This window comes from Trichosurus vulpecula, chromosome 2, assembly GCF_011100635.1.
Source record: "Trichosurus vulpecula isolate mTriVul1 chromosome 2, mTriVul1.pri, whole genome shotgun sequence".
Lineage (NCBI taxonomy): Eukaryota > Metazoa > Chordata > Mammalia > Diprotodontia > Phalangeridae > Trichosurus > Trichosurus vulpecula.
In genome coordinates this window covers 19,927,713-19,940,662 of record NC_050574.1, presented here as the reverse complement: position 1 = coordinate 19,940,662, position 12,950 = coordinate 19,927,713, and the positions used below count along the sequence as shown (strand labels likewise).

At 50.8% G+C, this 12,950-nt stretch overlaps 1 protein-coding gene across 1 annotated transcript in view; it reads left to right on the top strand.

The window, feature by feature from the left end:
• Positions 1-12,950, top strand: part of SPSB1 (splA/ryanodine receptor domain and SOCS box containing 1) — an 82,217-nt gene that overhangs the window by 57,677 nt on the left and 11,590 nt on the right. Inside the window, exons 2-3 of the mRNA XM_036743094.1 lie at positions 2,938-3,018; positions 6,921-7,762. Of these exons, the coding sequence (XP_036598989.1) occupies positions 7,069-7,762 (694 nt within the window). The 5' untranslated portion in view covers positions 2,938-3,018; positions 6,921-7,068. The remainder of the gene's footprint in view (positions 1-2,937; positions 3,019-6,920; positions 7,763-12,950) is intronic.

Below are 12,950 nucleotides of genomic sequence, written 5' to 3'. Positions count from 1 at the left end.
TTAATTGTCTGGGTTTGGATTTGAACTCAGGTCTTTTCTGACTCCAAACCCAGGGTTCTGTCCACTGGGCCACCAAGCTGCTGGGATTCTAAGAGGCAAAAGTGAGGAGAAAGGGAGATCAGCGTGGTGTTGGGGGAGAGACAGGTACGCAGGCAGACGCGCAGGAGGAAGAGGTCTTGGGGCTGGGAAGTTCATAAAGGGGAAAATGTGAAGGAAGTCTGGCAAGACGGGAGTCAGATGGAGGGGGCCTTTAGATGCCAGAGGGAGGAATTTGCATCTTTGTGTTGTATCTAGAGGCAATAGGGAGCCACTGAGGATTCCCAGCTTTGCCATTTTTACCGCCCGCTTGGATTTGAACAAGTTGCTTCACCTTTATGGGCATCAATATGCCATGGAGGGGGTTGACTTTCCAGCCGCAGAACGATACCCCGATTATACACCTGTGCCTTAGGAAGCTTATTTTGACGTCTGGGTAGAAAAAGAGAGGGACAGAGAGGGAGACAGGGAGAGAGGAGAGACAGAGACAGAGACAAAGAGAGAGGAGACAGAGGCACAGAGAGACAGACACAGAGACACAGAGAGCATGAGCGCCTTGGTTCCTTGGGAGCTGACCAGCTCCCAGCCTCTCTCTCCTGGGCTGGGGGGTGGGGGTGGGGAGTTGTAGTAATCAGAGAACACTACTACGGTGCTTCACTTGCAGGATCCTGGGCTGCCTGTGCCAGCATGGGGGGGGAGGGAGGAGGAGCCCCGGGGGTAGGGGCTGAAAGCGGAGGAGGAGGAGGGGTGGGGGCGGGAGGATGTTATTTGATCTTCAGGTGAAAGGAGGTTTTATAAATAGGTCACCTTGTTCCGCATCTTGAATGTTACCCTTTCCCAGCCTTTGTGGGGCAAACAATGGCTCGCCTGTTCTAGGGTCACTGCGAGTCCCTGGGAGGGCAGCTGGCTTGCCAGGCTGGATGGTCCCCTGCCTCGGAGCACCCCCGTGTGTGGGCCCCCCACCCTCCACCGTTGCCTCCAGTCACGTGGGAGCCTGGAGGTGGGGGGGGGCATGGCAAGCTGCCCTGCCTATTTTTAATGATTTGGACCCAAGGATAAGCGAGGTTTTGGTTTTGGTTTGGTTTGTGGGTTGTTTTTTCAAGTACCCTCTGGTAGTGCAGATCTCCGAAGGTCACAGGGCAATCAGTGCTGCCTTTCAATTTGAACCTGGGTTCAGATCTCACTTTCAGACCCTTATTAGCCGAGTGACCCCGGGCAGATCAGGTTGCCTCTGCATCTCCGTCTCTTCTTCTGTGAAACCAGAGGGCTGGACTCAAAAGCCACTTACAGCTTTAAGTCTGTGATCCCGTAAGTCCCCAAACCGCTCGGGGCTTCTGTAAAATGAAGGTCAGACGAGGTGTCTGGGCCTCCCTGGTGATGATCGGCGGGGTAAGCCTTAAGCAAAGATCTGATAATGGGGAGCAGGGTAGAATGGACAGAGGACTGGCCTTGGAGCCAAGAAGATCTGGGTTCGGATCCCGACACATAATACACTTCCAGGCATTCCCCAGGACTCAGCGGCTAAGTTAGAGGGGGTTGCTGGGTAATTACGGTCAGGTTAAAAACTGGTGCTCCCATGCCCTCATTCCCTCCACATATCCATGTCGTCGTCATCCAGATTTTGCTGCTTCTACCTCCATGGCACATCTCTTCTCCGCACCCTTCTCATACTCACATAGCCACCCCCTTGGTTCAGGCCTTCATCGCCTCTGCCCAGACTATTGCACCGGCCTCCTCCCTGCCTCCAGTCTCTCCTCATTCCATTCTGTCCACTCAGATGCCAGAGTGACCCCGAGTCTGACCTTTGAAAGCCCCTCCCCACCTGGGTCCCTCCCACCTTTTCAGTCCCCTCAGGCATGCATGGCTTCCCTCCCTGCTCCAGGGTCCAACCAGACCTGCTGGTTTGCTCCTTCTCACACATCAGCCCTGGTCCTCAGCCTCTGCCCGTGCTGGGAAGGCGCTCCCTCCTCCCCTTGCGTGTGCTGGGCACCATTCGTAGTAGTAACAGTGAATAGCTATGGCACTCACCGTCTGCCAGGCCCTAGGCACCATTGACAAGAATCATAACATTATTATAATAACCCAGGTGATACATGGCTAACATTTACATCCTGCTTATTGTAGGCTGGGCGCCAGACTAGACCCGACATTTGTATGGTGCCTGCCCCGCTGGGCTCTTTACAAACATTATCTCATCTGAGCCTCGCACAGCCCTTCGAGGTTAGTGCCCCATTTCACAGGTGAGGACACTGAGGCACGCAGAGGCTCGAGTCTGAGGCCAGATTTGACCTCAGCTCTGACTGACCCCAGGCCCAGGGCTGAATGGAGGAGATTTTGTTTGGATGGGGGAGGGGTGTTCTGGTCTGGAGAGCCACAGGGGTGGTTATCAGAGCCATGGGCCAGTGGACTGATAGCCACTCCTCCAGGAGCCGTGGCAGCGTTGGTGTGATGAGGTGCCTGGGACTCGAAGACTGGGCCACGGTGGGGGGGATGGCAGGATATCGGGGTGGATGGTTGTATTTAGTTTGGGGAAGTGACTTCACCCCTAGGGGGTTGGACCAGATGTCTGAGGTCCCTTCCAGTTGCTAAAAATGACTTATTTCATTTGACCTTGATCCCCCCCAACACCACCGCCATAGGCAAATGTTACAGATAGTATCCCCGTAGGGCCTGTCAGTATATGAGGCAGAATTAGAACGCAGCACTCTCTAATTGCCAAGTCCAAGGCCCTCTTCTGAAAGGGAAGCCCGGGGTTTTAGGGGCAGGATTTCTCTCTGATGCCCTACCTGTGGTTTTAGTCAATGATGCTTCAGGTGTTTAAAATGGATGTGTCCCCTCCCCCCTCCCCCAACCGTCCCATGGCATCAGATCTCACATCTGGCTTTTTCTTTATTCCCTCAGGGTTGTCCACACCCAAGTCAGAGCCGGAGACTGAGAGGACTGGTGCCAGATCCTGGAGCGGCCCACGCTGGTGCCAGGCAGGTAGGCCACTAGCCTTTCGTTTGTTTCGGGGGCCGGGGGATTCCTCTGTGGAATGATGCTAAGACACCGTTAAGTGTTCTCACTGGTGCTCCTCTGCCTCCGGGCAGGCTGGTGCCCCATGGTCATTGGGCAAATGAAAAATCTCGGTTGGCAGTTTGAGAATGGAAATCGTTAACGGAGAAAAATGAGAAAAGCAGTCGAACTCTTGGGCCATCCATGCAGATTGTATGTGGTGTCTGCCATGAAAGTCTGCACGGCACCGTGGAAAGAGGCAGGATGGGCCTAGGGTTGGGAAGCGGCCTAGCTCTGTGACTCTGGACAAGTCACTTAAATACCCTGGCTCGTCTGCAAAGTGGGCATGAAAGCAATGCCCCACTTCCCTGGCTCAGTCAGTCATTAAGCATTTATTAAGCACCTACTGTGTGCCACTGTGTTATGGGCTGGGGAAACACAGACAGAAGACAGTCCCGGCTTTCAAGGAGCTCCCAGTCTGATGGGGGAGACCCCATGTGCAGTCAGCTGTGTACGAAGAAGCCGTAGACGGGATCAGGAGCAGACAAGCCAAAGCCTTTCCTAGGCAGGGGGGTTGTTGTGAAGCAGCCAGGTGGCACCGTAGTACACAGAGCACTAGACTTGGAAGCGTGAAGTCCTGAGTTCAAATCCAGCCTCAGACACTTACTAGCTATAAGTCACCCCCTCACCTCTACTTCCTCACCTGTAAAATGGGAATCGTGATGGCGCCAACCTCCCAGGGATGTTGTGAGGATTGAACAAAATTACACGTGTAAAGTGACCTTCAAACCTTGAAGTGCTGCATAGATGTTATCTGGTGGCATGGTTATTATGTGAGCACGGCAGGTGACTTAGGACTGTAGAAGAATGCTCACTCTCGTTACGTGTTTGCATTGGAAAGTTTTCTCCATTGATCGGATCTGATTATATCGTTAAATTCAGCCAACATGTATTAAGCAGGCTTTGAGGATGCAAAGATTTAAAAAAAAAAAAAGAGAGAGATATTCCCTGCCCTCAGGAAGTTTTCCATCAATCAGTCAGCATTTGCTAAGGGCCTGCTGTATACCAGGCTTTGTGCCAAGTACCAGTTGAATCAAGTTTGCTTTAACATTGGCAAAGCCATTTAAGCTCTTAGCGACTTGGTTTCCTTATCTGTAAAAGGAAGGGGTTAGCCTAGATGGCCTCTAATGTGCCTTCCAGCTCTAAAGATTCTGGGTGATTGATGTCAGCTAGAGCGAGCCCCCTCTTGCTGGTAGGGGACTGGCCTGGAGAGAAGAAGAAAACGTGATCCTGAGATAATAAGTAGGACAGAGGACTGTTGGCTCCATCCACGGGTAAAAAGGCTGACCCTTGGAGCCCAGTAAAGGTTGGAAGTTCATCGGTGCCCACTGGGGCTTTCTTTGGAAGGCGCATGTTTGGAGTTTCTAGGAGTCACTTTGGGAAGGATTTTGGTTGAGACAAGGGAAGCGTCCACCAGGGCTCCTTCTGTCAGGGTTTCAGCAGTCTAGCTGTTACTTGTACGACTTTGGACAAGCAGCTTCATTTCTCTGGGTCTCAGTTTCTCCATCTGTAAAAGGAGGGGGCTGGGCTTCTCTGAGTGCCTTCTCACTTAGGAGGCAGATGGCGAGTCGGGGCTAGTAAGAGGTCAGTGGATCAACGAGCCTTGTTTCAGCACTGCACTAACCACTGGGCATACAAAGAAAAGCAAAGAAAGCTAAGATTTGAACCCAGGCCTTCCTCTGACTTGTGAGAAGGCACCCCCTTAGGAAGCTCCTCGGATGGTATCAGCAACAGGATTTGAACACGAGGGTCTCAGACGTGAGAGGGCAATGCCTTTTGGAGTTTGCCCAAAGTCACACAAGTAGTAAATATAAAAAGCGTGAAGAATTTGAACCCAGGGCCATTGACTGTGCAGCCAGTGGTTGAAAGCTATATGGTCCATGATTAGGTGTGTTCTTGGGGAGCACAGTTGTTACCTAGTGAGCATTGGGGGTGACTGACTTGTGTGTTACTCCAGCAGGAAGTAGTGTTACTGGGGAGGGCACCATGGGTGGGCAGCCAGTCGGATCATGTTGGCCACACATGCGTTGAGTTCCTTTCTTGCTTCCTGCTTCCTCTTCACAGCCAAAGAACCCGTCTAGAGGATGGTTCTGGCCTCAGACTCCCCTTCAGGCCAGCGAACGGAGCATTACGTTATCACCTGGGCCATTTTGTGGGCAGTACACTGTGGGTGTATCTGCCGATGGCTTGGAGAGCAGTGAAGATCTCTCTCCAACAGCCTGTCAGACTCAGTCTGTGGGAGCTGGAAAGAGACTCTTCAGGGCTTTTTCAGTTTCAGTTTATTTAATCTATCATTTAACAGGTAATTATAAAGCACCTACTACGTGCCAAGGCCTCGTAAAGACAAAAAATAAAGAACAAGACGGTCCCTACTCTTAAAAGACAAAGTCTGCAAACCACTGTACAGACATTAATTTAACCTGATAAAAATGGGGAAAAATTTTTTTTAAAAAATTGAAATGGGATAACATACGGAAGGGGCTTTGCTAACCCCAAAGAACTAGGTAAACGCTAGCTGTTCTCACTGCGATTATCATCCTCGTCGCTGACCTACAGATAGGGGTAACTCTGGGGATACTGGACTGAAGAAGAAGCCGTTAATAAGCTGATTTAAAAATTGGTGCCAGCTTCTCCGCCTGTCCCGAGAAGACCCTGTGGTGGGGTGGCTAGCGAGAGCCAGCCGTGGAGACAGAATGACAACCAGCATTTATTCAGTGCTTTACAAATATAATCGTCGCAGCATTGGGAGGAAGGTGCTCCCATCATTCCCTTTTACAGATGAGGAAATGGAGGTTGATGGAAGGTAAATTATTTACCCAGGGTCACACAGCCTGTATGTGTCTGAGACTGGATTTGAACTCAGGTCTTCTGACTTCAAGCGCAGTGTGCTGCTTAGGTCCTTGAAGGTCCAGAAGACCCGGATCTAGGTCCCGCTTCTGATACCTACTAGCTCTGTGACTCTGGGCAAGGTGATTGACCCCCCCCCCCCCGCCCCCCACCTCAAAGGGTGATTATGAGCACGGAGCCTGGCGCATAGTGGGCATTATATAAATACTAGCTTTTAGCATTACTGTGATGACTCTGAAGCTGAGAGGAGGCCTAGCTTAGTGTTTAGAGCACTGGAGTTTGACATTGTGTGACCTCAGTGAGGATAAATAACCACACCAACCTCCCAGGTTTGTTGAGCTATTCAAATGAGATCATATATGTAAAGCACTTAGCAGGGGCCTGGCACACAGTTGGTGCTTAATAAATGCTTATTTCCTTCCTTTCTGTAGGACCCTGGGCCAGTCCCTTTACCTCTGTGTCCCCTTAAGCTAAATTAACTTACCAGTAGAATGGAATAGTAGTATCTCAGGGGCATGGGAGGTTCAGATAAGAGGGGAAGATCTCTCTGCTTATCTGTGTAAATACCTCACCTTCCCTACTGGGCTCTAAGCTTCCTGAGAGGCCAAACCGGTCTCATTCTTCCTTTTACCTCCCCTAGCACCAGCATGGACATTGAAACCCTGGCATTCTGGCCTCCAGGAGCGCAGTCAGTCCCTTGGCCCGTAAGACGGACACTTGCTGTTTCCTTGTACAAAGACTCATGGCTGGGGTTTGGGGAGGGGGGTGGGGGGCACGTATTTGGCTCCAGCCCTGACCCAGCAGTTGTGCTCGGAGACTTGACTGTGTTCTACTAACAGGTGTGACGTGATCTTTGGTTTCTAAAAACAGCAGATGGGCTGTGTTGTTCATTTCTCCAGTTACTATGACCCCTGTAGTAATATTTAACTTTCTCCCCCCTCTCCTCTTCCCCCTTCTCATCTGTTTTCCTTTCTGTTCTTTAGGCAATCCCGAATGCTACACAAGTTGACTGGGTCTCCTAGCAACCTTCTTTAGGAATCTTGCTGGTATTGGATTGGGAAACCGGACAGAAGGCCTGCAGTTGATGTGTTTGCCTCGGGTGGACGTCGGAAGGTGAAGTCAGACGTTAGCATGGGTCAGAAGGTCACTGGGGGAATAAAGACTGTGGACATGAGGGACCCTACGTACAGGCCCCTGAAACAGGAACTCCAGGGCCTGGATTACTGTAAGCCCACACGGCTGGACCTGCTGCTGGACATGCCCCCCGTGTCCTACGACGTCCAGCTGCTCCACTCCTGGAATAACGATGACCGCTCGCTCAACGTGTTTGTGAAGGAGGACGACAAACTTATCTTTCACCGGCATCCGGTGGCCCAGAGCACAGACGCCATCAGGGGGAAAGTGGGGTACACGCGCGGGCTGCACGTGTGGCAGATCACGTGGGCCATGCGCCAGCGTGGCACGCACGCGGTCGTGGGGGTGGCCACGGCGGATGCCCCCTTGCACTCCGTCGGGTACACCACCCTGGTGGGTAACAACCATGAGTCCTGGGGCTGGGACCTGGGGCGGAACAGACTGTACCACGATGGGAAGAACCAGCCGAGCAAAACCTACCCTGCCTTCCTAGAACCAGACGAGACTTTCATTGTGCCAGATTCTTTCCTGGTGGCCCTCGACATGGACGATGGCACGCTGAGCTTCATCGTGGATGGGCAGTACATGGGCGTGGCCTTTCGGGGACTCAAAGGCAAAAAACTTTACCCAGTAGTAAGTGCTGTCTGGGGCCACTGTGAAATACGAATGCGTTACTTGAATGGACTTGATCGTAAGTATTGACTTGGTTATTGGAGACCATGCGCCATCTATCTTTCTCCTTGTGGGGGAAACTGTTCTCCTTGGGAGGGCCAAAGCCGTAGCTCCCCAGAAGCTGGCGCTCAAGATTCCCTATTCCGCCTCCGACTGCCTACCGTGACCACCCGTGTGACCCACTGGCCCTCCATTTGTCATCAGGCCCTTCTAAGATGAGTCCACTGTGCTGGATGGCTTCTAAAGTCTCTTTGGGCTCCAGATCTCAATTTATAATCAGTCACTTGTAAAATGAGGGGATAGCACCAGACAGCTTCTGACATCCCTTTTGACTTATGAGATTTATGAACCTGTAGAGAGAGAGCCCAGGTTCAGGGGTGGGGAAACTGTGGCCTTCTAGGTCCTTGGGTGCAGCCTTTTGACTGAATTCAAGTTTCACAGAACAAATTCTTTTATTAAGGGGAATCCAGATTCTGGATTCAGTCAAAGGGCCTCCCTTGAGGACCTAGGGGCCACATGCGGCCTTGAGGTTGCAGGTTCTGTACCCCTGGAGATAGTAGTGAGTGTGTGGGAAGGAAGAAAGTAACTCTTCCCATGTTTTCCTCAAAACTAGAAACACCCACTGGAGCCCCCTAGTCCACTTTGCAGTGTGATGTAGTAGTCGGTGCTGAATCAGATTCCTGCTAGCTGTGTGACACTGAGAAAGTCACTTGACTTCTGTGCCTCAGTTTTCTTATCTGAAAACCAATGGAGTTGGGCTGAATGGCCTTTAAGAGTCTGTCTAACCCAAAGTCTGGATAGTTCCTCTGGATCTCTCTTCTCCCTCTAATTCTGGAAGTTCCAGAATAAAATGACAGGTATTAGAAACACGAGGGAAAGAAGAAACAAAATTATCCCTATCTGCAGATGGATGCGGTGGTTTAGCTTAAAAAGTTCCAGAGAGTTGGCAGAGAAACTAATTAAGACAATTTTTAACTTCAGTAAAAGAAGCAGGATATAAAAAAAAATGCGCAAAATCATCAGCATTTCTTTGCACCGCTAACCAAAAGTCAAGGAAACCGAGAAAAATTTCATGAGGAACAATTGCAAAATGCACAAAATATCTGGGAGTCAACCTACCGAGGCACACATGGGATTTATTTAAATGCAACTACAAAACACTCTGTACCAAAATAAAGGAGGGGCAGTGGTGGGTTAGAGGCTTAATCTGGGAGGTGAAAAGACCTGGGTTCAAGTCATTTTATGAACCTGGGCAAATTACTTAACTTCTCAGGCAACTCTCTTCAGTCAATCAATTAATTAATGATCATTTATTAAGCATCTGCTGTGTGCCAGGCACTGTGCTAAGCTCTTGAAACTAGTAAGTTGCAGAAGAGGGTCCCACAGCTGGTAAGCATCTACGCTAGTGTTGGAATTTCCACACTGGGAGTTCCCTGTATTTAAAAAAATGCAGGTCCAGTTCAAAAAGAAAAGGAAGATAGGAAGATTTAAATAATTGGAGAGAACGTGACATTGTGCATGGTTGGGCAGAGCCAATATAATATTTTCAACTCACCAGCCACTTTTTTTTTTTTTTTTTTGCATCTTGGCCCCATACTGTCAGAAGGTAAGGTTGCATCTATGTCTCACCTAATAACCCAAGCCTAATGGGTATCCCTTTTATGATGTATCTCCCTTAAGGTTCCTTCTTAACTCATGATTTGTGTGGTTATCACTGAGGTGTAGACAAATTAGTCACTGGGTGGAGCCCGCTGAGAGGCCTTCCTTCTGATCTGGTTGACTTATCGAGCGTACGTGTGTTGGACACTCCTCGATCAAAGAGAAATCTCCAGGGAAAGAAACACTAGCTGTCTTTGTGTATTTTGGGAGAGGGACTAGGTTAGTTTTCTGATCCCCTTCATTTAAATGCTTTACGATTCTGAAGGCTTATGAAATGTCTTTGGGCAACTGGTCTTTCTAGGATGCACTAACACCTCGTCCCATAAATATCAGGACTGGAGGTGTGATTTCATTAGTACAAGGACCTCCCAGGGGAGGAAATACCTTCTTCCCATGCAAATAGTCATTTTCTCTACATCTTATGTAGAGTTACCTAGACTTGAGAGGTCAGGTACCTCACCCTGAAGCCAGATCTCCCCATCTTCAAAGCCAGCTCAAGCCTTGCCGCCTCCCTCATCTTGATGTAGCATTCGAGAAGCGCTTACGTATTCATCATCTCATTTGTGGAGATGAGCTGCATCTGTGGGCTCGTTAAGGTGATGGTGGCAGCAATGCGTTTCCTCGCTTAGGCGATGGTCTGAGCTGCCACCAGGACAGAGACCTGGGCTCCATGACTGGTGAGCATCTTCAGTGCTTTCCTCCTGGCCAGATGATGGTAAATGAATGCTGTTTTGGTCCCCTCCCATCCTCATCCCACCCAGCCAGCGGCTCAGACCTTCCCATGCAGCTGACCTTGGTGGGCTGGGAGCAGGTCTGGGCTGGCGCCTCTGAGTTCTGGCCTCGCTCTCCAGGCCAGACACAGTGGTGTATGCAGTCTCCCTGCCCAGGCCCCTCTCCGACCCCGGTCAGAGTTTTGGAGGCTGAATCCAAATATTTGCCCATGGCTTGGGTGTCTTGGTTCTCTTATCATCATGTTCCACTCTTCCCCTCCCATCCCACCCCCAAACTACAGCCTTCAAGAGGGGAAAACAACCGCATGATTGGATGTGGGTTGACCTTGTTTTAATTTCACCGTGGAAACCTTCTCCCTCCTCCACCACCCCCCCGCCCCTCCTTAGCTTTGGCTGGGATAATGAAAACAAGTCCGACCGCCGTGTCTGCGGCTTCCAGAGCAGCGCGGTCTTGACCTGAAACAGCCCCAATACCCCCGAGTCATGAGACTCTCTTCTGGGCAGAGAGGGCCAGTTGCATATCCAACATCCACCCGCTGGGAACCTGGGTTAGGGAAACCAGTGAGGCAAGTCCTGGGAGTCTTTCTGCAGATGCCAAATAAATGGGCTGTGGCTCTGGCGTTTTTCACACCCCGGGCCCGCTGCCCTTTGCGGATGGGAGGAAGAAGGGGAAGGAGGCAGGTTCGAATCTCAGCGTCTTGCCCTGTAAATTGGAGCTAGGACTAGGTGACCTCAGAAGGCCCTTCCAGCTCTGAATCCCTGCTCTTATAACCCTACAAAGGACCCAGCGCTGGATTTGAAGTTGGGGAGAATAGGTTTGAATTCCAGCTCTGACACTTAACTCCCTGTGTGGCTTTAGGCGGATCACTCTAGTAAGTCCTAATAAATCTAGTAAATATTAAATCCTAGTAAATCCCCATGTAAAATAACGGCATTGGAGTAGAAATGGCCTCTAAGGTCTCCATCCAATCCCCAAATCTGTAATGTTGCCCCCCTTTTTGATTGGAGAAAGTAAAAAAAACCCGATGGGTCCTCTTGACCTCACAGACGCTTCAGCCCTGAATCCCTCCTGCCCTGTGTCCTGGGTGACTTCAGATAAATCACGTCTTCTGTAAAATGAAAGGGTCAGACCAAATGGTCCCTTCCTGTACCGAACCTCCAGTCCTGCTGGTTCACAGGCAGATGAGTGCCAGGGCAGGAGAAGGTTTAGCTAACCGCAGAGGCTCCGCGGGAAACCGGAGTTTTTGGATTTGAAGTCCGTGGCCAGCAGTCCTGCCGATCGGCTCAGGGGATGAGAAGTTGCTCCTCAGCGCTGTGTTAGCACGGCGTCTGGTGCTGGTTTGTGGGCTTGTTGCACTTTGATTATTTATCCCCCTGCCGCCGCCGCTGCATAGGGTGCGCACAGTTTCCCTCGTGCGGGGAGTGGAGCAGGGCCCAGACTGAGTCTGGATGAGCATCAGCGTCAAAGTCCTCCCGGAGAGAAGTGTCTCCAGGGGCTGCCGAGGACCACTTGTGTTTCCGCTGCTGCCTGTCTGGAGAATGGAGTAATGGCCCGGCTTGGACCCGTGTCAGCCGGGGTGGGGGGTCTGGTGCAGATGTTAGTTAGCCCCGTGACACCTTCCAAAAAGTGGCTAGAATGCCTCTCGGGGGTAGGTGTGGTGGCCTTCCCTCTGGCTGGACCAGGAGTCAGAGGACTTGGGTTCTGTTTGTACTCATGCCCGGACCTTGGTCTGCTCCCCCTTCTCTGGGATTCACTTTCCTCGTCTATAAAATAAGAGCCGGACTAGATGACCTCTAAGCCCCTTCCGGCTTTAAATCTTAGTTCAATTCAGTAATTCAGTTCAGTTTGATAAGCATTTATTAAGCACCTACTGTATGCCAGGTGCTGACCCTGACCCCCACACAGTCCTAGTCTCCAGCCTCAATGATGGGTTCAGATCTCACCTCAGACACTTGCTAGCTGTGCAGCCCGGGGCCAGTCATTCCATCTTTCTCACGCTGTTTCCTAATCTCTACAATGGGGGGGGGGCTGGCTATTATCACCATCAATATTACTATATCTTGCCTCTGATGCTCACTAGCTGGGTGACCCTAGGCAAGTAATTTCCCTCATACATAAAATGGGAATAATTCTCGTGAGAAAGGTAAACGTGAAAGCAGTGCCTGAATAGTATTCTTGTCGTCTGACCCTGCTTTTGAGGAGCTTGATGCCTCGCAGGGAGAAGAGACCTCACGTATCTGTGATACGGGGTCAGAGGTTCTGGGTTTGAATCCTGACGCCGCTGGTTTTTACTCCCTGTGTGACCGTGAACAAGTCACATTCTCTAGGCCTTCGCGCTGGCATCTGTAAAATGAGAGGGTCGGAGTAGGAGAGGTGAGGTCCCTCTGGGCAGACGTGGATGGTTCATGACCCTCATGAGACAGCCAGGTGGTCAGGAAGATCTGAGTTCAAAGCCAGCCTCAGAGAACCTTCTAGCCGGGTGACCCTGGGCAGAATGGAGAGGATTTTAAAGAACACCTGATTCCCAGGGTGATTGGGGGATGAGCCAGGTTTGGGTTCATCGTCTCTCTGTAAGATGAGAGGTTTGGGTCGGATGCTGTCCACAGGCCTTTGGCACCTTAGCTGGTTCGGCCATTCCCCTGCTGACAGGCGTCCCCTCAGTTTCCGATTCTTTGCCATCACAAAAAGAGCCGCTCTAAATGTTTTTTACACGAAGGTCCTTTCCTTTTCTTTGGGATACAGACCTCCTAGCGGTATTGCTGGGTCAAAGGGTACACACACGTGAAGGTTTTTTTACCGTCAAGCCTCAGCTGCCT